At 42.4% G+C, this 23,995-nt stretch overlaps 1 protein-coding gene across 9 annotated transcripts in view; it reads right to left on the bottom strand.

Moving 5' to 3' along the window:
• fryl (furry homolog, like) overlaps positions 1-23,995 on the bottom strand; it is a 94,896-nt gene that overhangs the window by 34,025 nt on the left and 36,876 nt on the right. For 6 of the 9 annotated variants that reach the window (XM_017455657.3, XM_017455653.3, XM_017455651.3 and 3 more), the window contains 25 exons: positions 19,812-20,032; positions 18,660-18,713; positions 16,041-16,180; positions 15,812-15,908; positions 15,581-15,660; positions 14,917-14,997; positions 14,031-14,199; positions 12,548-12,640; positions 11,904-12,002; positions 10,346-10,447; positions 7,911-7,955; positions 6,373-6,476; positions 6,119-6,227; positions 5,283-5,369; positions 5,017-5,188; positions 4,417-4,549; positions 4,153-4,260; positions 3,270-3,507; positions 2,866-3,042; positions 2,689-2,775; positions 2,243-2,511; positions 1,615-1,831; positions 1,276-1,400; positions 1,068-1,125; positions 802-893 (listed from right to left, as the gene is read on the bottom strand). In XM_017455657.3, coding sequence (XP_017311146.1) covers positions 802-893; positions 1,068-1,125; positions 1,276-1,400; positions 1,615-1,831; positions 2,243-2,511; positions 2,689-2,775; positions 2,866-3,042; positions 3,270-3,507; positions 4,153-4,260; positions 4,417-4,549; positions 5,017-5,188; positions 5,283-5,369; positions 6,119-6,227; positions 6,373-6,476; positions 7,911-7,955; positions 10,346-10,447; positions 11,904-12,002; positions 12,548-12,640; positions 14,031-14,199; positions 14,917-14,997; positions 15,581-15,660; positions 15,812-15,908; positions 16,041-16,180; positions 18,660-18,713; positions 19,812-19,931 — 3,056 coding nt within the window. In that variant the 5' untranslated portion in view covers positions 19,932-20,032. The remainder of the gene's footprint in view (positions 1-801; positions 894-1,067; positions 1,126-1,275; positions 1,401-1,614; positions 1,832-2,242; positions 2,512-2,688; positions 2,776-2,865; positions 3,043-3,269; positions 3,508-4,152; positions 4,261-4,416; positions 4,550-5,016; positions 5,189-5,282; positions 5,370-6,118; positions 6,228-6,372; positions 6,477-7,910; positions 7,956-10,345; positions 10,448-11,903; positions 12,003-12,547; positions 12,641-14,030; positions 14,200-14,916; positions 14,998-15,580; positions 15,661-15,811; positions 15,909-16,040; positions 16,181-18,659; positions 18,714-19,811; positions 20,033-23,995) is intronic. The other 3 variants (XM_017455654.3, XM_017455656.3, XM_017455658.3) reach the window with 1 other exon arrangement.

The raw sequence follows: 23,995 nt of genomic DNA, 5'->3' as shown, positions 1-23,995 counted from the left end.
CTGCTTCTGGAACAGTCTCACTAATCTTTATCCATGATGGTAGCAGCAAAATGAATTCAGAAACATTTCTGTTTGAAAATTTACATAGAAATGCATCCAAATTAATCAGGAGGAACTTTATCATGCACCAAGACAATGATTTAAAACACAGTGCCAACTCAACAAAGGACTTTATCAGGGGCTGGAAAAAGTAGAAGGTTTTAGACCAGACCTTAACCCAACTGAGCAGCATTTAATCTCCTGAAGAGGAGACTGAAGAGAGGAACCCCCCCACCCAAAACAAACAACAGCTGAAAGAAGCTGCGCTAAAAAGCCTGAAAACAGTTTGGTAATGTCACATGCTTGATGAACTTTATTGCAAGCTAGGGTTATGCAACCAAATATTAAATGCTATTTACTTCAAGACTTAGTTCCTAGACTTTTGCGCAACAAGAAATTAGACAGTGTGCCACCAAAGGTGCCGTGTTTGAAGGTGTTTAACACATCTAGATGTAACGAATAGAAAACGAAAGCTGAAAGTCTGATCGATCGACTCATGTATACCTTTCGATGTCAAACCCAAATGCCTTCAGTGTATAGCGAAAACAGAAGTGAATTCAAATGAGTGGAGCCTACTTTCGGAAAGATCTCTGAATCGTTTTGTTCTTGCATGGCATAATGTACTCAAATAAACAAATATATAATAATCTAGATTTTTATAAAATCACAATAAACCATAGAGCTTGCTATATAACGCATATATTTATGTATTTGAACAGATGTTTGCTCAGGAGCACGGATGATAAAGAGAAAGTCCCGTACGTCTGGCTGATGACTCCTGAGTCAGCCAGCAACTCAAAGATCCGGACCAGCTGGACTCTGAGGATGTCACGACGCCGGCGTCGCTTCATATTCTACATAAACAGAGGGTAAGGTGATGAATAAGCAGAAATAGCTAATAGCACAAGTGGACTTATCAAAAAAAAAAGATGCATCTGAATCTTTAGGAACTGTGGCATGAGAAATACATATAATAATAATAATAATAATAATAATAATAATAATAATAATAATAATAATCTGCTCACCTCTGGCCTTCTCTCCAGAGCTTCTTTAATGATGGGGTTCAGCTCCTCTAAGAGCTCTCTGATAGATAGACATACAAAAACATAGAGTTACTGTGATGAACTTCATGCACACGTAAACATTTACAGCAGCACGCGGGGGACACACGGTTTACGACGAGGGTAAATCACAGCAGACACTGTATTATACCACACACAGATATAGACACACCTGAAAGCGACAGGGTTGGTCCGGCCAAGCCCCAGAACAAGAGACTCCGTTATATCCATGCTCTCAGAGCGCATCATAGGAACCACATGCTTGAACAAGGAAGAGGGGGACGGAATGCCAATGATCTGCGCGCACACACACACACACACACACACACACACACACACACTATCCTTAGCCTAGATAACAGGACAACAGTGTGTTTGTCCTCGCCTCGAACAGGTCATTTAACATTTAATAAATTGAGTTATTGAATATAAATTGAACAAGCCGATTTATACTGAACACCATGATGCCCAAAACAGGTGACAGAGTTTAGAAATGTGGCGACTCTCTGACCTTTGACTCATAGCTGTACCCGCTGTCCGGGGTGGACGCCAGCGTCTCTGGAGGGGAACAACGGACAGAGCCGGTGGCTGAGGATGAGGAGGAGGTTGAAGAGGACGACGAAGACGAGGTCGTAGAGCTGCAACAAAGGATCAGGTAGTTCCTCCACAGGCCGACGTACGAGTCGCTGCTGCTCAAGCTGTTCATCTTCTTAGCATTGATAGGGCTACTGCAGAGGGGTGGAAAAGGGAGGAGGGGGTTAGTAGGTGTGTAAAACTTGTAGGTGTGTAGTTCACTCTAGAACAGTTTGGTGGTTCTCCTGCTCTCGTACACCTTACTAAACCCGGTAATTAACCGACTAGTTCAATCAGGTGCAGAAAAATCCCCAAACCATCCTTAGGAATGAACTGGCTGTCGTGTCATTTAGTACACATTTTTGGGAGTACGAATGTAATATAAAATAAACATACGATCAGAAAGCTCAAACAGAGCGTTTACCTCAAATGGAGTAGTTTTGGTTTATTGTTACGTTTTAAACACGTTAAAATATTACTCCTGAAAGGCCAACCACATCATTTTCATACTAATGTCTTAACGCTCACAACCTGACAAACAAACATTTTAATCACGACGTCTTTACTTGATGTCAACTTGTGGAGAGAGCAGCTGGAGACGCGTGGAGGCAAAATGCCAGGCATAGCTCAGCGCGGTAGGGCAGTGCTTGGGCAGGTTCTCCTGCCGTAAGTAGCTGGACAGGCTGATGACCCACGGGTCTTGACCCTGAGTCACGTGTGCAAAAACCCAAATGTGCGACGGGCTGACTACGTCGAACTGATGGCTGATTGGAGAAGAGCTCCACTCGGTCAGAGTCTGGAGGTCTGTTCCGCTGGGACAGTACAGCAGGCTGGTCTTCACACAGAGAGAAGAAAAAAACAAAACATGAGGAACCATGGTAGACTTGCATGAAATTACTAACAGAAAATTATACACTGAATGTAATATCATGTGGAGAAATCTTATGGATGAAGCGTGTGTGTGCGTGCGTGTGTGTGTGTGTGCGTGTTTGCGCGCGCACATATTTCCTACCTGATCTGCACCAGTGAGATGGATGAAGCTCTCCAGTACTGAAGCGCTCACCCTATCCATCACATCTACAGCCAACTCCTCATCACCCTGAAACAGAGTGAGAAACACATTGTTCCGGTTCCACGTCATTAAAAATACAGACACAAGGATGCTCTTTGTGGTCATGGCAGCGGTTACCTTGGCGATGCCCAGGGCATTGTGGAGCGCACGCACTTCTTTAAGCACGTTGACGGCGAGACGGCGCGTGGCCGGCCTACAGCTGCACAGCACCACGAGAGCCAGACCTTCCACCACATGCAGCACGCCCACCACAGGAGAGCGCTCCAGAGGTAGACACCCACTCCCCTTAGAGCCCTAACACACAAACACACACAAAGAAACAGTGTTATAACTCCTTCACATAACATGACTGACATTTCATCAGGCTGGATTTCTGTCAATCCTTTTTCAAATTCTATTTTTGCATATGAAATGAATTCATACTCTATTTTGTCTTTAACCTTTACACACAAAAAGAGACTCGAAGAGAGAAACAGTAAGAGCAGGGACACACACACACACACACACACACACACACACACCTGTGTGTCCTGGGTGCGGTTGCTGCTCTGTACTGCTTGTCTCCACTGAACGATGAGTTGCAGCAGCATCTTGACAGCATTGTCCAGCAGCGTGGGGTGCACGTCCGTCACCTCCCGAACGATGAAGTACACAAAGCCCGAGAGCACGTCCTCCCTCCAGTCGGTGAAATCCACCATCAGAGCCTGTAGAGTGGTGAATGCCAGGCCGCGCAGCTCCTCGTCCATGTGAATGGTCAGTCTGTAGGAAACGTACATGAAGGCGTGTTCACGGGTCTCGTCTTTGATTTAACGTTCGTGTGAATTAGAGGTTCGGAGAAAATATCTCTGGAGGAAACTCAAACCTGACCCATTACACAAACACAATGATACAGTATAGTCCAGGGACCGAATTAAATTTCTCACATTTTTAAGAAACGGAGGGCGATTCCATCTCAAAATCGACCAGAAGGTGGAACCACACCATTACGAATAAAAACACGTTTTGAGTCGGCTCTCAGTCACTCCAAAATAGACGCCGTTTAAAAATGTTTGCCCTGACGTGCTTTGTGACATGCCACACCCCTTTTTTTAACTGCTGCCTTAATAACCCATGAACCCTACTTGTATCAGTCTACGAGTTTTAGGGGATATTTAGCTTCACTTCCTCTTACAAATAAGTGAGAATTGGGTGTGATGCCACGTTCCAACGGAAACAAAAAACCTACAATCTCTATGTACATGAATGTATACAGTTGAGAATGAGAACTGACTCAAAAAATTTGGGCATTAGAAAGAATTTGAAATGATTATATTTTTTTTATTCAGCTCAGCTCATAAAAACGCTGGGTTTAACCACATGAACCACTTCTTATATTTTTCCGGGTCTAAAGTAAGAGGTTGTTACCTGGCCAAGAGCTCGATTAGGTCTTGTCTGCTCATCCCGTCGGGGATCAGTCTGGGGATGGCAGCTACACATGTCCGGAACAGATCGATCTTCGGCTTTCTCTCGCCACTAAAACAGGAAATACGTGCACGCTCTTTTAAAAATATTGTAAATTTTTCGCATGCAACTGCATTCCCGTTGTAACCGTAATGCCGTGCTCAACTGAACTGCAAAGATATCAACCGAATCGACGAAACGCACAAGACATAGCCAGAGAGCACTCACGTGATCATGTCCTCTGGCTCTTTATTGGACATCTGCACGCTGGTCATGCTCATGGAGCGGCCCACCTCTTTATCCAGGTGCCTGAGGATGTTGTCTAGAGCCTTTCTCACCTGAGGGTAGTACAGAGACATTCCTACACGTAGACGTACACACACACACACACACACACACACACACACACATACATTAAACAGAACAAAAGATCCTTTTTGTGTTTTGAATTCTCACAGCATAATAATTCCCAACATACCATGAGGCAGTCAGACAATATATTCATTAATGAGACACAAAAAAAACCCTTTAGCTATGGCCAAGAAATGTCTGAGAAATGCTTTCAAGTATAAAACAATAGGCTGAGATTTAAAATAAAAAAAAAACAAAACAAAACAAAAAAAAAAACAACAGTGGCCAGAATACAGACAAAACAAAACAAAAAAAACACTCTCACAATGCTTTGTACATAAAAAGGGGAAAACTGATCGTTCTGAAAGCACGACACAAACAAAAGGTATTCTTTTATTTTTTTAGGGTAATATCTGAACACAAACCCTTCCTCGTAGCCAAATCAAAAGGCTGAGCAGGAAAGACGGGATCTCTTACCGATGACCTTGGCCTCCTCGTCGGTGAGGGTGGTGTTGAGGAAGATTTTTTTGACCCGTAGAGTGTTACCAGAGGGCAGAATAACACCGGTGGTGGGCATAGGCGGCTCTCCGTCTTTCTGTTGGAGGCTATCTGCTATCACCAGGAATGCCCGTAAACCTATATTCATTCTCTGAGACAGACCGAGGGAGAGGGAAGGGGAGGTAAAATAATAAAGGCTTCATGCTGTGTTTGTTGAGTGTGTGTGTGTGTGTGTCCTCATATACCTCAGGGTTGATGGTGAAGGTCTTGTTGGACTTGCCAACACAGAGCAGGTCATAGATGATTTCTTTCATGGCAAAGTCCAGCCTTTCCTGTGTAGCACAGACAACACACAGGACAAACCATCAATAATGACAACACCATGAGAGATCAGAAAGGACATCCATCCAATTTCTGTACACATATCCTACAACCTGGAGTCTATCCCAGGAGACACAAGGGGTGGGGGGACATCCTGTACAGGGTTCCAGCCCATCGTAGGGCACATTCACACACCCATTCACATTCATATGGACAATTTGGAAATGCCAAACAGCCTACAACACACGTCTTTGAACTGGAAGAGGAACCCAGAGGAAACCCCTGAAGCATGGGGAGAACATGCAAATTCCGCAGACGCAGGGCAAAGGCGGGACGCGAACCCAAACCCCGGAGGTGCGAGGCAACAGTGCTAACCACCAAGCCACTGTGCCTCAACCCCTGCTGCATTAATCACCACCGCCTGAACGAAATTCCCTTACAGCTCCTCCGTCTCAGCCTCATCTACTTTCACAAACTAAAAAAAAAACTAAAAGCACCGCAAACCCAAATACACCGTTATACCCTAACTACGCCATGCTGTGGTAGAAAAACACCCGATTCATATTCTACATTCCCTTTTGATGGTTTGGGTTAAAATAAATTGAGATTCTCCTCTCATTCCTCAATGTGGACTGTAGGCATTGTCCCCAACACACACACACACACACACACACACACACACACACACACCCAAGTGGAGTCTAAATCAACACGCAACATGAGTGAGAATGACTGAGGTGAATTCTGTTTCCCAGTTTACCTGAGCAATGAACTGAATGATCTTGACAAAGATGTTAAGTGGTGTGTCCCTGGGTACCACACTGCGGGAGCCCTTGGGGAAAAGTGCTGAAACAATACTGAGGAGGCGACTGGAAGAGAAAGAGAGAAGAGCTTAGTAATCTCACCACACTACTGAACAATCCTGTAACGAAGAGCATGCAAGGCTGGTTACGCAAGCGCAAGGATTTTGTATTTTAGGTATCTGGTCCAGTTTGGTTTGTCTTCATGCGTTACCTCTGTGTGGTGGTGTTGCTCTCGCACTTGATCCTGATGATGTAAACCCACAGTAGCCTGTAGAGGGACTCCAGTGCTACACGAGACATTTTGGGATCTTTGTTCTAAAAGCAGAAGACATGCAGGTAAACTTTAAAGAGCATAAGATCTCAGATTTATGAAAATATAGTGTGCGCATGTGTATATAAACACACTACTGGTCAAAAGTTTGTGGACACGCGACTGAAATGTTTTCTCACGATCTTAATAACCTTTTGATCTGAAGGTGTATGAGTAAATGTTTGAAATCGGTGTTGAAGACAAATATATAATTGCGTCGACGTATTCATTTCTTTCATTAGAAAACTAACATTTTATTTACAAACAAATATTTTTTAATGATGTCTTGGAGCGAAATATTCCGAAAAGCAGCCGATAAGTTTCCAGCGTAGGTGTGAACTCCTTTAATACTGTTTAAAAAGGATCTCAGGGAAATTCCTCAAGAGATCGGTCAAGAAAACCCCAAGAATACATTTCTGGAAATTCTAGGCAAAAAGGGTGTTTACTTTGAAAATGCTAAAATATTAAATTATTTTGATTTATTTTGGATTTTTTTAAATCACAACATAATTCCCATAGTTTCATTTGTGTTCTTCCAGAGTTTTGATGACTATTATTAAAAAAATATAGAGAAAAATAAAAAATAAACAATGAGTGTGTCTAAACTTTTGACCGGTAGAGTGTGTGTGTGTGTGTGTGTGTGTGTATATATGTATGTATGTGTGTGTGTGTATATATATATATATATATATATATATATATATAAAATCAAATCTTATCTGAATGAATGAAATCAAACTAATTGTCACATGCATTGATGATTCAGATTTCTGTTATAGTTGGGGAATCAGCATGATTTAACAAGCCAAGAACTCGATGATCATTTTAACACAACTTTATCGATCCATGATGATTCATTAAAATTCAAAGAATTTATAAAACTCCTGCAAATAAGCCTTAGATTAACACGTGACAGTTTGTCAAACATGCACTAAACAACTCCTCCTGTACGCCCCAGGTCCATCACAAACACCTACAAGCACTTAAGAACAACTTCTTTATTAAATAAATAAAATAAAGACCAAATGGTTTTGATCAGATAGCACGACTTGATCCAGTCTAGCACTTTTCTATAACAGCCCAAACACTTCATAGTGCATAAGCTGTAACAGGGACACCGTGATTTTTTTATTTTATTTTTTGGGGGGGGGGGTTGGGGGGGTTGGAGGAAACTTGACCTGTGGCATTTTTAAATGCTTCATATGAAAACATCTCAGTGTTCGAGGTTTTACAAAATGACAGCAGTGGTCACCTCACTCAAATATTAACAACCGCTGAAAGCTTTTCTACTCAAAACCACGAGTAAAAACCTGCTATTAAAGTTCCAGGGGACAAAGCACAATGATCCATGAGTGAAATAAGCCCACGTAGAAAACAAGGCCAATCAGAAGACCTCCTAGAAACAAGATCAGCTCCCCTGAGCGTCAGTCACCACTCACCTGGAGAGTCTCAATCTGCTTACGGATGCTGTTGTTTGATGGCATCTGGAGCAAGTGAATTTGTGAGAGGGGGGAAAACAAATGGAAGAAAAATAAAATAAAAACAACAAGAAAGAAAAAGATGGGGTTGGGAGTTTGATATGTGGGAGGAAAACATGCATGTTAAAAAAAAGAACAAAAGATGATAGTAAGAACTAGAGAGAGCAAACATGAACCCATATAAACCAAATATATACCTCAGCACTAATAACATGCATAGCGGTTTGGGAAAGTTTTGTTAGGAGACTTTTCAGAGAAATTCTGTACATATCCCTCCATACTAAACCGTGAGAAGACGCAAGGATAATGGAGAAACACTCATGCTGTGACCCATTGTACTTGGCGCTGTTTACTGGAATGGTCATAAAAGTGTGTGAAAAGGTGTTTTAACTACTTTGTAAGTTTGGTTTTGTAATGTAACTGTGATTTGTGACATCAATTTTATGAGCAAAAACGACTATCAATCTGCCTTATTTCTCATCGCTAACTGTGTAGAAATAATTAACATACCTCCTCTTTAAAAGTTTAGAAAGTTCAGAGCCATATGAATATGATGTGTTTTTCCTGAGCCAAAACACTGGAACATGTTTTTGATCAGAATTCAGGAAAACTGACTTGGATTGGAGCATAACTGAAGCAGTAAAGGTAGCGTTATTGCTAAAGGAGCACTGATTAGTAATAAAGAGCTGGAAAGAAAAAGAAATGAGAAATGAGGTGACTAGAAGCAGGCAAAGCGGTTTTAAAGGCTTCAATTGGTTGGGTTCAACTGGTTGGGGGAGACGTAGACAAGCATGAGGAGAAAGGTGTAAGAATAGCGGTAGTACAGAGCAGAACTGAACAGGAAGAGATCATGGATCAATCAGGAAGGAAGGAACCATATATATTTGAGCCTACAAATCCCAGTGGGCCACAGAAGCTTCTACCCACCACTGAGGACAACAACTCCGCTTTAATCATTGATTTCATGCACAAAAATAAGGAACAGCTCAGATTGGATCAGAAACCGGTTTGGGATTAAAGGAGCGACAGAAGACGCCTCGTACAACGGAAGCAAAGCTCGGATTATATGCTAATCGAACTAGCTACTCCCAATCACCAAGAATCAAATAAAATAATTACACTGATCACAACTTTAAATCAGGGAATCATTTGGGGGGGGGGGGGGGGGGGGGGGGGGGGTGTTTCCCAATACTACGTCACCAGGAGGAAAAAGCAAGGAGAAAAAAAATCTTTACAAGCAATCAAATAACTACTGAGCAGTCTATTCATTTTCAGCTTTGATTAACACAAGCATGTGCACACACCTACACATACATGATTTAAGGTATCGATACAAAGAAAAGTAAGTTAGTATTATTGATACACAAGTACTTACTGTAATGTATTATTAATCGAATTGATTCTTTTAAACATTTACAAGCAGTGAACACTAAACACAACACCGTTATTGTCCTGCAGGCTCGAAACAAGCCAGGCCTCCACTTTCTACCAGTCCAGTAGAAGAATTTCCTTTTAACCCTAACCCTGGGTTGTTGTTTTTTTGGTGTTAACTCGTAGCATAAGAGTTCCTTCACAAAATGTCTGCTTATATTGGGAAACTGACCTTCTATTATACATTATAACTGTTAACTGAGCTTCATCAAAATAACATCACACCTTCTGTCACTTAGAGGTAATATTCCAGGGCAACCATTACAAGCTCGTAATATTCATACAGCAAAAAAAAGTGGAAATATCTTTAATATGGCCAGATTTATGTAAAATTTCTTTTTTTGAGATCATTACAAATCAAATACATGATTATTCAGCCTGTTTTAGATGCGTTAACTCATTTCAAGCTATACGTTGCCTTGTTCTATCGGGCAGATAAATAGATAGGTGATTGTGCCTAGAAATATGTCTAAAATTAGAAAGAAAGAAAAAAATTGTCTTGAATTTAGTAACACATGTCTAGACATTACAATTATGGCATTTGTCAGATGCCCTTATCCAGAGCGACTTACATTTATCTCCTTTATAAAACCAAGCATTTGAGGGTTAAGGGCCTTGCTCAAGGGCCCAACAGTGGTAGCTTGGCAGTGCTGGGGCTTGAACCCCCGACCTTCTGATCAGTAACCCAGAGCCTTTAACCACTGATCCACCACTGCTCATTTCAGCCACCAATACTGAAATGGGTTTAATAATCATATATTTGGTTTGTTGTAATCTTATAATAGGAAATACTAGATGCTAATTAGCTGTCAGTTACGGCTGTCATTTTTTTTTGCAGTGAACGGGTAATAACTAGATAAATACGTGACCGAGGTTAAGTTTTGAAGCATTATGCTAGGTTAAGATAAGAATACGACCGAGGGAAACTAGAAGCCAGGAATTTTACTGTATTGGTTATGTTGTACCTTTAGGTGTGAGAGGCAGTTCTGCAGGAAGATGTGCCAGTTATTGAGGAAAAACTGCTTCTGGCTGACACACAGCAAACATGTGACCAGAGGATACAGTGCCTAGAGAGAGAGAGAGAGAGAGAGAGAGAGAGAGAGAGGAAAAATACACTCAGTTAGTGGGAGTAAAATGATCATCATTCTCCAGACTAAAGGCAGTCCAAAGAGCAATATCTGAGAGAAAAACACCAACATGGTGGTGGTATTGTTTCTCAAACCAGTGCCTATATACCTATAGACACTATATACCTATACTGTGAAATCAGTACATGTGTGTGTTTAAAATGGTTATAGCTTTTGGGGAAAAAACTATTCTTGAATCTATTAGTCCTTGTTCTGATGCACCTGTAACGTCTCCCCGAGGGCAACAGATTAAACAGATCAGAGCCAGGGTGAGAGCTGTCCTTAAAGATAGTTTTTCCTCTGCTGAAGCAACGGGAGGTGTAAATATCCATGAGGGAGGGGAGAGCACAGCCAATGATCTTCTGTGGTGCTCTTATTACTCTCTGTAGCCTCTCGCTGTCTGCCACGGTGCAGCTGCCGTACCATACCGTAATACAGTATGTCAGCAGGCTCTCGACGGACGAGCGGTAGAAGGTCAGCAGCAGATTGGGGTCCAGATTGTACTTCCTGAGAACCCTCAGGAAGTGGAGCCGCTTTTGAGCCTTCATAATAACCGCTGTGATGTTGTCTGTCCAGGAGAAGTCAGTGGAGATAAGGACACCAAGAAACCGGAAGGTGTGGACCCTGTCCACACACTCACCATTGATGAAAAGGGGGGCTAGCTCAGTGTTGGGCTTCCTGAAATCTACAATGATCTCCTTGGTTTTCTTAGTGTTTAGAGCCAGATTGTTCTCTGAACAGCAGGCTGTCAAGTTTAGGACCTCCTCTCTGTAAGCTACCTCATCTCCCTTTGAGATGAGTCCGACCACTGTGGTGTCGTCAGCAAACTTGACGATAAGGTTGTTACTGTGGACCGGACTACAGTCGTAGGTGTAGAGACAGTACAGGAGAGGGCTCAGCACACAGCCCTGTGGAGAACCGGTGCTCAACGTGCGAGTGGAGGAGAGGTGGGGTCCAAGTCTCACTGTCTGAGACCGGTTAGTGAGAAAGTCCTTAATCCAGGCACATGTGAGGGGGGCGAGGCCGAGTGACCAATTTGGTGATGAGAGCAAGATAGGGAAGACAGCTAATCACCCAGTTTTTCAACAATTAAGGTGATTTATGTTCCCTGTTCTGTGCTATGATTCTGAAGCTAGTCCATATGAAGCTGTTATAATTAACATCAAATAGAAATTCTAAACATGTCGTCAACTATACAGTCAATATCGCGGGGTGACGAATTCTTATCACGGGGAGGAATCGTACCGGTATATCATGGACGATAATGATATGGCACAGCCCTATTCAGGAGACATTTAGCGCAACTGTTTTGAAACAGGATTGTTTATCACGGGGCAGATTGTAGCACAGATTCCCTGTGCATAATCCCAGAAAGAGAGAGGCGCTCCATGTTTACCAAGGAGTGCTTCTTCCTGGAGCTGAGGTCGAAAGTAGTCTGGTAGAGCATCTCCACAAAGTTCTTCAGGCAGGGCACGTTCACCTCATTCTTCACAGCCTTAAAACACACACACACACACACACACACACACACACACACAAACACACCCCTTTGTGAGTTTGTTCCATGGACATAATGATTACTGTTACTAGTTAATGCAATGCCTGCAAGTAAACTGAACCCCTAACCTTAATCTCAGTAACTAAAAAGATTTAATTTTTTTCAAAAAATGTGTAAATCAACTAAAATGACAGAGCTGAAAGTCTAATTCTCCTCTAGTCTGTTAAGCGTAATTAACTAATTAATTAAAGCACCACTACACTAGTGTTGTGGCTGTTAAACGTTCAGCGCCAGGCTGCAGCTTGCGCAATCAGTATGATGAGGAGTAAGGATGTGGCTCGGACTCGAAGATAAGGCTGCATATTTGTGTCTGGGATACACAAGCCACATTTTGCGGTTCCTTTTTTTCTGTGGAACGCAACTCCGGAGAGCATTTTACATAGATAGCACTGAGACTAAAGCACGGGGCCAGGTGGTTCTCAGGGTCATACACACCAAAACACACAAGTAAGCATGTAGCAAATGGCCAGTGAGGTACTTACAGCAGCGACAGGGATGAGGATCTCCACAAACAAGCCTGCTAGAGCATGCTTTATATCCTTGTCTTTTACCTCAAGGAAATACTGGGCACATTCCTGCATAAACATAAAATATACACAGTGGTGAACAACTGTAAAAATAGGCTCAATAATACATTCAAAATTAAAGAGCTTGTTAAGTGGAACACATACGGAGTGCAGAGTTTTACTGCGACTTAATAAAAACAGGCATTACGCTGCACTGAGCTTCTGGCACAGGCTGGACTTTCTTACTGTTACTCCAACAGTTTTTATGAGAGCAAGGATAAGCTCCACTCTTCTGGGAAGGCTTTCCACTAGATTTTGGAGCGTGGCTGTTTGGATTTGTGTTCATTCATTCAGCTACAAGAGCGTTAGTGAGATCAGGTACTGATGCTGGACGAGGAGGTCCGAGGGTGCAGTCGGTGTTCCAGTTCAGTAGGGTTGTGCAGGACACTCGAGTTCTTTCAATCCAAGTTCCAGTGAAGGGAAAGTGTAAAGCTACAGCATACTGACACAGCCAATACAATCGTGTGCTTCGTGGCAACTTTGTGGCCACAGTTTGGCAAAGAGACACATGGGTTTAATGGTCAGGTGTCCATATACTTTTGGTCTTGTGTACAACCCCCCCCCAAAAAAAAAAAAAACCTAAAACAAACAAACAACCAAAAAAAACAACAACGCTAAGAGACACGTGCATAGTCATGGGCTCCTGAACGTTTTTAGGCAAACAACCATCCAACATTTTTTTTTTTATTTCAAGATTTACATTTCAGGGCTACTGTAACATTAAGCACCAAACACCAAAGGATTCTTCCTTGCACTGACTTACCAATCTTGTGAGAAGGGCGAGCTTAAATATCTTAAAGTCAGGACATGTTTTTGAAAGAGCGCATCCGGCTTTGATAAAGTATCTTACTTGAAGTACGTACATCTGGAGGAATAAAAAGCGAATACATTTATCCGCTAGAGTTAGACTGTCGGAGGTTTCCGAGGCAAACTGCAAAATGTTTATCTGTTTCACGCATGAGCTCCGTTTCTTTTTGAAACTTTCTGCCGTCGTCATGATTGCGCTCATGAGCTGCGTCGCGAATCAAAAACGCTGACCTTGCGATCAAAGGTATTTGCTAATCCAGAACATTCAGAAGACTGGTCCACAAAAACAGAGTTCTTTCCGGAGGATTTGGGTTAGTACTCGATAACAGTCTAGAACAGTATACAAGTATGCGATTTGAGACACAACACAGCTGGTTTGTTTAGCAGAGGTAGAAAGATGCTGATGTTTGTCTGTCTGCTGTTGAATTCCTACGCTAATGCAGTGTATCTGAATGGTGACAAGAAGAAAAGAAAAGAAAAAAAAAACCAACAACAAAAATACCACATTCAAAACACAAAATCTGTTTGCACAGTCAGAGCAATATTTCAAATACTAACTGAAATGAAATGTAAATGAAACGAGTTTACCGACCTGCATAAACTGGAAGGAAGCCTCAAAGTCTTCCACAGGGTACATTTTGACTCTGAAGAACTTCATGCCCATGATGAGGCTGATGATGCTCTGCACCACGTGAGGACTCTGCTCTTTCTGCCGCAGCTCTTTCAGCTCTGTGATGAACTTCTTACGCACTGCCTGAAACCTGCACAAAGACGCACATCCGCAACATCAAGTTACAGACCTTACGTTACGCCAAGATATTCGTTCCTATGCGTGTGTGCGTGAGACATCGGTATGGAGTGACCTAAATTCAAAAGACTCCCACACGCTTCGATCAAATTCAGACACCAGGCTACAAGCAATTTCAATCTTACTACATAATGTTCTGTACACGTTAAAAGATTAAACAGTTCTAGGCTAAAAGGCACGGAGCGCTCGTACAGCAAATCACTTTTTATTACTACTATCGCAGCACTAAGTAAAATTAGATTACTAGGTGCTCTGTGTGACTGTGCACGAGATTTAGCATGTGTTGAGGGTGAATTATGGCAGCGCTAAATGTGTCAGGAGCTCCTCAGGATGCCCTGTACTTAGTTATCCGTTTCCTATTCGGGGTGGTGCGAGATATTAACGGGAACGGTAAAGCCTAACAGGTTTGTTTTATCCTGACCAGTCATTCAATCCAGCTGGTCTAAGGATAAATGGACAAACGCCATTAGAGTTGGTATTTGCATCAAACACTGACTGTTTTAAGTAAACCATGTAAAGCAGTCCAACACTGAGAGGACCACTATCTTTTTCAGAAGAAGAAGAAAAAAAAAAAAAAAAAAAAAAAAGATTTCACCTTGAAGTTTACGGTCTCACAAATTCAAAAAAAAATGTTTAAATCCTAAAGATACAAAAGAAAATCTTGACTCACTTGGACTGAGTGAGGACTCCGATGACCTCGGCGTACAGATCTGCAATGATGTGCACGTTACCAGTGTTGGGGCCAGAGTACCTGTCACACAAAGCAACAAATTAGATACACACCTTTTTACTGCGCATGTTGTCTTTTGTTGTGTAGAGGACGTAACTTGAAATTCCTGACCGAGGAAAAAAAACAAAAAAAAACAACAAAGAAAACACCCACTCGACAATGCAGAATTAAACATGGCAGCACTTCTCACATTTAAATGAGTTAAGAAATGTCTTAACTCATTTAATGTCTTCGGAGAAATGTCTTCGGAGACCGCTCCGAATACGGGCGGTGACGGGATATGACGTTAAACTGAGTTTATATTCTTTCAAAGCTGCGTTGTATAAAAACAGGATGACGCGACACCGCTACAATCGGCGCCGTAGGCCATGCCGTGAAGCATCAAGCATTATAATACGAGCTGCGACTTTCTGCTTCCGAGGTAAATCAAACGCAGCTTCTGAAATCAGTAAATAAGGTAATCTGGCATTATTATTTTAAGCGCAATGACATTTATGATAAACTCATTTACATTAGAGACAAAACTAGCTTTATGACACACACCAAAGCCGCTTGAGAAGAAAGTGGAATTTGGGACGTGTGCGGATTCGTGTGCAACACTTACCCCTCTTTGTGTTTAAAGTGCTTAAAGGCCAGGTTAAGGACCTCGTGTACTAATGCATCTGGTACAGGATGAAGAGGAATCTGAGCAGGACAAAAAAAAAACAAACAAACAAAAGACAGTGTCATCACCAAGCATAACCGAAACAATGCTAAGCTGGGGGTGGATAAAGGTGCACCTAAAGAAAACTCCTTAACACACACACACACACACACACACACACACACACCTCACCTGTTTCAAAACCTCCACTAAAACTAAACAAAAAATGAAGTCTATGGCTAAATCCCTCCTCTCCAGTAGGTAGTCTTTATCCCGATGCTGTTCGTCCCTGGAGGAGAAAAACAAAATCACTGGGTTTTTTTTTTTTCTTCAAATGACTATACTAAAAGCACAAAACGCACCACAAAATACCTAACATGGAAAACATGCCTGCATGAGATTATTGTGTGTGTATGTTTACCCTTTGGACTTGGTGCTGGATCTGGGTCTGTATTCGTAGGACTCGTCCTCGGTGCCGCTCTGCCTCCGGTACCAGTCGAACAGTGTGCGCAGCAGTGAGGGCAAACAGTGTTCCGCTATCGAGCTCATAGAGCTTATTAACTACAACACACAACATCCACACGTTACATCCTACTGCACTCGTCAGGTCTTACACCGACTCACACGTTAAAATAACAACACCACATTACTAAACCATTAAACCTAACCGGAATGAACGCACCATGTGTCTATGTGAGTTTACATTTACACCTTCCGCACACAGAGACGTCACAAGATGAAAAACCTCCCTAATTACGATCGTTCGTTTTCACTGACGTCAGTGTGAACTATGTAATTACCCACAATGCAACTTGTTTCTAACTACGCAGCCAAAATCCTAATGGATTGGTCTCGTCATGCAGAGAGGCCTTCTTACTTGAAATTCGAAATATTTCAGGTAATTTCTTATTTATTTATTTGTTTTTTAAAAAACAAATTTCGGCTTTGTTAAAACACATCATGATCTACTCATAAAAATGTCCTGCATTCAATATGCAGGACATGCGTGCACTTTAGCAGTCAGATGGAGGTTGAGCTCACTCCTGGAAGATCTTTGGTATTTGTTAATATTGTTGAAAGTCCCTGTGAAGTGGCTCCTCCCCCTTTTCAAACAGCCAATAGCGTTTTGCTTACCCCACAGCCCAGGTTAAGCTGTATTTGACTGGTAGTACCATGGATTTTTATAATGTTGTGGGCAGGACACTTCAGATTCTAGAGAGCATTTGATTGGACAGAAAATCTGATGAGAAGCTGTAGTGCTGAACTGAATGATGTCATCATAATTGTTGCTTCGTATCGGTGGTAGAGAGAGAGAGAGAGAGAGAGAGAGAGAGAGCGCGCAAGAGAGAGACTGTACATTTTCAGTGTATATATCTTCTAAAGGCAAATTCTGCCATTGTTTTGGAGCAAACCAGCTCATAGATAACCCTAAGGCTAACACATTGACTACGTTTACATGGACAGCAATAATCTAATTATTGACCTTACTCTGATTAAAATAGTAATATGATTAAGGTGTTTACATGAGTCATTTTTAGAATACCCCTGTCATGTTCCCGTTTTACATGTTATAGAACATAATTAGATTAACAGCCCGCGTCATTACGTCACCACGCCACGCTGTCCAACGTTCCCTCCAGAATTTCACGTATCAACGTACAGTTCGTCTTCGTTATGGTACCGTATACAGTTTTGGGTGTTTTTATTAAAAATTTTTTACGAACGCTTTAAGTGCAGTTAATTATTTGTCATACTATACGTGCTAATAGACAATTGCTTGAAGCCGTGGGCTGCGTCTCAAACCACATACTTACCGTCTATATAGTAGCCGAGATACATGTATTTTTCCCCACTACAGGCCTATAGTAGACAAGTATGTGGTTTGGGACGCAGCCGAACTCTCTTGTTCGCCAGAAAATGAGAACTGGCTTGTGTGATCGTGTCCTGTCGCAAAATGTGGTGAAAACTCTCATACGACGTTCATAATGTGATTAAGGTGTTTACATGTCTGTAATACACGTCCATAATGCGACTAAAACAGGAGTACTCCACATGTCTTAATTCGATTAGAGCTTAATTCGAGTATGACCTTAATTAGATTAAGGTAAGTGAAAATTGCTGTTTACATGGTAGTTTCTTAATCAAAGTATGGTCTTAATCGGGTTAAGAGTGGATTATTGTTGTCCATGTAAACGCAGCTATTGATTTGAACTTAACTTGATTTGGATTGGAACAGCCATATATACATATATACGAACTGGCAGATTTTCTACACAGGGTTGCAGTCTTTGCACAGAAACTCTGCATTTGTGTGGGGAATCAAAGTGGTGGACAGTGAAGTACACAGGTTTTTGTGACATCACATGAAAACAGAGGGGGAGAGAGAGAGAGGGGTGGGGGTGGTCTTGTGTGATAGAACTATTTAATGGTCTCTACATGATATTGCACTGCTACAATATCCATTATCCCATAACTATCACCCTTAAGTACGGCATTGTTGCTCTGGAACGGTGTAGACTCTAGACACTGTGTGTGAGCGGCGTACTGCTGCAGCGATGCTCGGGCCAAGGTGGGTGTGGCCAGATATACGCAATGTTACATCATTACAGCAAAAAAAAAAAAAAAAAGGCAGAGAAAGATTTTTTGTTGTTCTGCTACAAATTCAGGCGACATTAAATTGTGTACAATATGTAAAATAGGTGAAAAGGAAACGAATATTACGAGACAATTTATTTGTGCGGATCTTAAAACTGCAGGCAGCACGCTATCCCTCAGAAGAACATGACAGTCGTAATCTATCGGCGATTCCTGATACTATCGTAAATCGTCTCGACCCTGGCGGGAGTGCGAGTGCGAACGACTGCGTGGCGAACTGATGGATGCTGCTGAGTAGAGTTATGTAACTGCTCTCTCTGCCCTGCTTGCATTTGGCCGACACGCTCCAACCCCCTGCAGTGATATATTGCTGGGGATGATGCAGCGATTCGCGGGGGCCAAGGCGCGCACGCAGCACATCTACTGCTTCTGTTCAACGTCTCACCTGATCAAACTGCGCATCTTCCCCTCTCTGCAGAGATCTGGATAAAGGCTTCTCCTGGAACGAACATGGATAAATGAGTCACGGGGCAGGATTTCCGACAGTCAAAATACAAAATCAGAGTCGCCTAGGAAGAAATTGACAAGACAAGATGTGTCATGTCTGCCGTCCAGTTCTCAGATGAGAAACTTTCTGCGTCAAAAACCGCTGATTAACTGACTGACTGTAGATCTGAGCATCAGCATCAGTACAGACGTTTCAGTACAGATAACTGATGTAGGGCTGGGCAATATAATCAATATCTCATCGATATTGCGATACAGGATTTCAGATGACGATATGGTTGGTATGGTGATGGGGTTTTTGTAACGTGTTTAATAATTACAAATTAAATGGTACTGAATGGATGCCGTTGATTTGCCGTGATTTAAAAAAAAAAAAAAAGAAAAAAAAAAAAGACTGTTATCCTGTAGGCATTAAAGTATCGTAAAAAACTCAGTTGAAGCTTTTTGTTTGTTTGTTTGTTTATTTGTTTATTTTACTACTGTTTTGCGGACAGTTTGTTAGCTGCATCGTGTATCATAGAAATGTCCTCAAGTATCGCGATAAGATATTTTATCATATCGCCCAGCCCTAATGACATGAAAGGAAAACATCAAACAAATCCGCGGTGACATTAAAAAAATGTTTATAAATATATAAAATTATGACATGTAGCCTATATATTAAATGACAAAATACAGGAGAACTGATGAAAGGCTTATGTCGGAACACATAAGATTATACTGGAGGCTTTATGAAACTTTGTCTTTATGTAGAACGCCATATCTTCAACACGGGTGATTATCTTGTTTTTACTAACAGCAAATATGCAGAAGATGCTGGAAAAGTAAAGAATGTGCAGGACCTGGAGGATTTTTCTGAAGAACAGTGGGCAGGTCAAACAAGGAACTCCTGAACAACTATCTCAAAACAAACATCATGTCGTTGATCATCCAGGTAACGACACACGGTATTAAGGATCAAGGGTGTTTAAACTTTTGAACTGGTTAATTTGTGTAAATTCAGTTATTATTGTGTCTTGTGGACTATATGTAAACATCTGTCATGTGAAATAGATTATTCAGGGCAGTTTTGTGTCTCAGTGGTACTGACCAGCGGCTCAGCCATGACCACCTCGATCTTCTTCTCAGCAAGCACGGCGAACTCAGCGAAAAGGCTCTTGATGACGAACTCGCCAGGTTTGAGCTCGGGGTCGATGGTGATGCTGGACATGGCTACGGAGTGAACGCTGCGCTTCTCCCAGCTGAGTGGAACGGACAGAGCCGTATGGCGTCTACTTGCGCTGCTGCTGCTGCTGCTCACTGGGACAGAGGCTGCGTGCACACACACACACACACACACACACACACACACACACACAGACACACACACACACAGACACAGAGACAAGGGACAGGCTCAGACCAGCTTCGTATTTAATGACACACCCAACCGTATCCTTCGCTTTAATAACAAAAAGGAAACAGTATGACTGTTAATGTTTCAATAAAAGCTTTCCTCATGAAGACACACACACACACACACACACACACACACACACACACACACACACACAAGGCTGAATGTTTATACGCCATCAAAACGGGGAGATAACCCTGGATACAAAAACACACAACAGAGCTTGTTGCACACTACATTTCTTCAGATACATCAATACATCTCTATGTGTGTGTGTGTGTGTGTGTGTGTGTGTGTGTGTGTGTGTGTGTGTGTGTGTGAGTGTGTGTTTATACATGTTTGATGTAAGAGCTGTCGTGACTTGTTTGCTTCTAGGGAAATAGGTGAAAAAACACCTCTCTCTCTGAACGGCATTCAAGGCAAACGTCATCATCTCCTGCTTCCTAAATGAAAAGCATGCACGTTAAAACAGGTGGAGCTCCCTGTCAATCACGCAGCTCTAGAACCATTCTAATGAGGTGGGTTCTACAAAATACCACAGCTGCACTCAAACGAGAAGTAGCGCAGTACCTCGCTCCGTGTGCAGCTTAGACTCGGCTGCTTTATCTTTTTAATTCTTTACTTCTTCTGCACCTGGTGTTTCGTAAAATATGATATCCTTCTGAGCTGAGAGCTTTCATCAAGGTCCTGCAATGCTGGGAGGAGTGTGTGTGTGTGCGCGTGTGTGTGTGTGTGCGTGCGTGTGTGTGTGCGTGTGTGTGTGCGTGTGTACACAGAGCCAAGGCTCAAGCGAGAGAATGCGAGTCACGTGTCTAGCGTTGCCCCCCCCCCCCTCCTCGGTTGAGGAAATCCCTGTCCTGCTCTGCCCCTAGGTTGCTGGGAAAGTTGTGATAAGTTAAAAAAAATAAAATAATAAATTGCCTAGAAAACAATGAGAGGAGACTAAAAGACCTGTAAAGCTTTATGAGTTTTTCAGAAGAGGAAAGCTGAAAGCTCACACCCAGCAACAAGTGTTAAACACACACACATACTGAAGAACACAAACACCAGTGAACAGATGTGACAGGAGTCTGACTGGTCACTCAGAGAAATGTTTTTCAGCCTCACTACAAAACACGCTGCCTTACTCACCCTGCTGCTCAAAGCCAAAATCTGACCACCATTAATAGTCTATTATTAGTTGTGTTTTCCAGTTGCGACATGAATCTGAACATCTGTTTGTTGACTACTGACAACTTCAAAATATAGAACGTTGAGACGGCGCACTTGTGCAGATGTTTATGATGCAATTTGTTTCGCCATGGCGTCCGAAGCAGGAAACCAGAACCTCCTTTAGGATTGGTAAAATAGATCGCCAGCAGTGTAGACGCTAGGTAAGAATCGCACACATTTTTTTTTTTTTTGCTCTATCTGAACATTATATAGGATTATAGCAGATTCTAAGGAACAGTGCTAGCCATAGCTACTGCGTGCATTTGTTTACGATGAGAGGCGAGAGCACAAGCACAGGAGAGCGCGCTGAGGTCAGACACTGAGGTCAGGCTCCTGTTCAAGTATAATATGATCAAAAGTGATTGATTGTATAAAAAAAGTCTACAACCTGGGACACAACGAGCACCTGAGGTGCCGTATTTTTTACCCGGAAGTGACTGCACATCCGAAATCGCAGCACCTACGGCACCTACCTTCCCGGCCGCTGATTCAGTACGTACTGATCAGTATATATACACACGTGTAGCATGAATACAATCCAGACGCGCTGCATCCGCCATATTGGCACAGTCAGGTGACCTACAACTTAAAAAAAAGCCGACACACTGCTTTCCGTCATTTTTGATTCTGACAGCTCTTCTGCGCCTGCCCCGTTGCCTTATGGGATATCGCCGTGTCCACTGGTTCCATACCACAAAATCAGTAGCTCATCTGGGAATTTCTCACCTACTGTTTTATGAATACTGAGAATTCAGACACACGACTCCTTTAGCGTACTGCTTCTCTCCTACTTTGCAGTAGGGTAGTAGGGATATTCAGACACAGCTTAAATCTCCGACTTCCTGGGTCAGTTATGACGTGGTCAGTCTTTGTGATCAGGAGCCATCAGTCAAGTGCCGATGATCCCACTTTGGTAATGGCGTAGGCTCTTCACAAAAGAATGAGATCACATGACCAGTACGCGATCTCTCTGTATGTGATCCCGAGTACCTGAAGGATTTTGCGATCGCAGAAATCAAGGAAACTCCGCAACATTCGGAGGATTTTTCGAAATTACAGCAGATTTTCTGCAGATTTGGGTCGAGACGAGTTGTGTGACATCACGACAGGCATTCAGCCGAAGCCCTCTTCGATTCACGTTCGTCGAACACGGGTACGGCTACAAGGTCTCGTTTACCAACAAACATCGCTGTGAAAGAGTGCGCAAAACAATTTCCAGATGTTTTACATGAACGTGGAGGCAAACTGCACACCATGCAACACTGTTGTAGTTTAGGACTAATAGCGATGTGACGAGTTGAAATAAGGTGATGTGAAACATGTGAGGCAATCATCTAATCATAGTATATAAGGAGCCTCCAAAAAAGGCCTTGCAAGAGCAAGGATGGGTCGAGGCTCGCCAATCTGCCAACAGATGCGTCAGCGAATAATCCAACACTTTGAGAACAACATTCCCCAAAGACAAATCGGTAGGATTTTGGGCTTTTCACCTTCTACAGTGCACAATATAATTAAAAGATTCAAGGAATCCGGCCAAATCTCTGTGAGTAAAGGACAAGGCCAAAAACCACTACTGAATGCGCGTGATCTCTGATCCCTCAGACGTCACTGTCTTAAAAACCGTCCTGAGTCTGTAATGGATATCCTGACATGGGCAAGTTAAGGCTTTCCTATGCAGAGCAGAAGCCGTACATCAACACTGTCCAGAAGCGCCGCTGACTTCTCTGGGCTCGGTCTCATCTGAGGTGGACAGTAGCACAGTGGAATCGTGTTTTGTGGTCCGACGAGTCGACATTTCAAATAGTTTTTGGACAAAACAGCCGTCGTGTTCTCCGAGCCAAAGAGGAAAAGGACCATCCGAGCTGTTATCAGCGTCAGGTCCAAAAGCCAGCGTCTGTCATGGTATGCGGGTGTGTCAGTGCCCAACGCATGGGAAACTTAAAAATCTGTGAGGGCCATTAATGCAGAAAGATATGTACACATTTTGGAGTAACATATGCTGCCATCCAGAGCAGGACAACGCCAAACCATATTCTGCCCAGATTACAAGAGCATGGTTGCGTAAGCAGAGAGCGCGGGTGCTAGCATGACCTGCCTGCAGTCCTGACCTGTCTCCGATTGAGAACGTGTGGCGCATTATGAAGCTCAAAATAAGGCAACAAAGGCCCTGTACAGTTGCGCAGCTGAAGAAATGCATAATGCCTCCATTATGGGGAAAATCCCGTTTGTTAAACTTAATCAACTGGTGTCTTCATTCAGTGTCCAAACATTTAATAAGTGTTATTAAAAGAAAAGGTGATGTTACACAGTGCTAACCAGTCGACTGTCCCAAGTGTTTTGGGACAGTCATCAGATTTGGCAGTCATCAGATTTGAGATGAGTTTATAATTTCAAAAATAAATTCCATTCACAAAGTAAAACATCAAATAATGTGTTTTCAATATAGTACAGGGTGAACTGAATCTTCAACCGACTCTTTTTGGTTGTTTTCTCCCTTTTTTTTTTGCATTTTCCATACTATCCCAACTTTTTCGGAATTGGGATTGTACTTTTCTGCAAAAAAACAAACATACTCAAAAAAAATCCTCACATGGGGAAAAATAAAGCAAAAATATAGCATTTTTGGCCGCAACAAAAACAAGATAAAAATCAACTCCACGAAATCC

The sequence above is a fragment of the Ictalurus punctatus genome, chromosome 25 (assembly GCF_001660625.3).
Source record: "Ictalurus punctatus breed USDA103 chromosome 25, Coco_2.0, whole genome shotgun sequence".
NCBI lineage: Eukaryota > Metazoa > Chordata > Actinopteri > Siluriformes > Ictaluridae > Ictalurus > Ictalurus punctatus.
The sequence above is the reverse complement of the archived record's forward strand: the minus strand, read 5'-3'. Positions and strand labels throughout refer to the sequence as shown.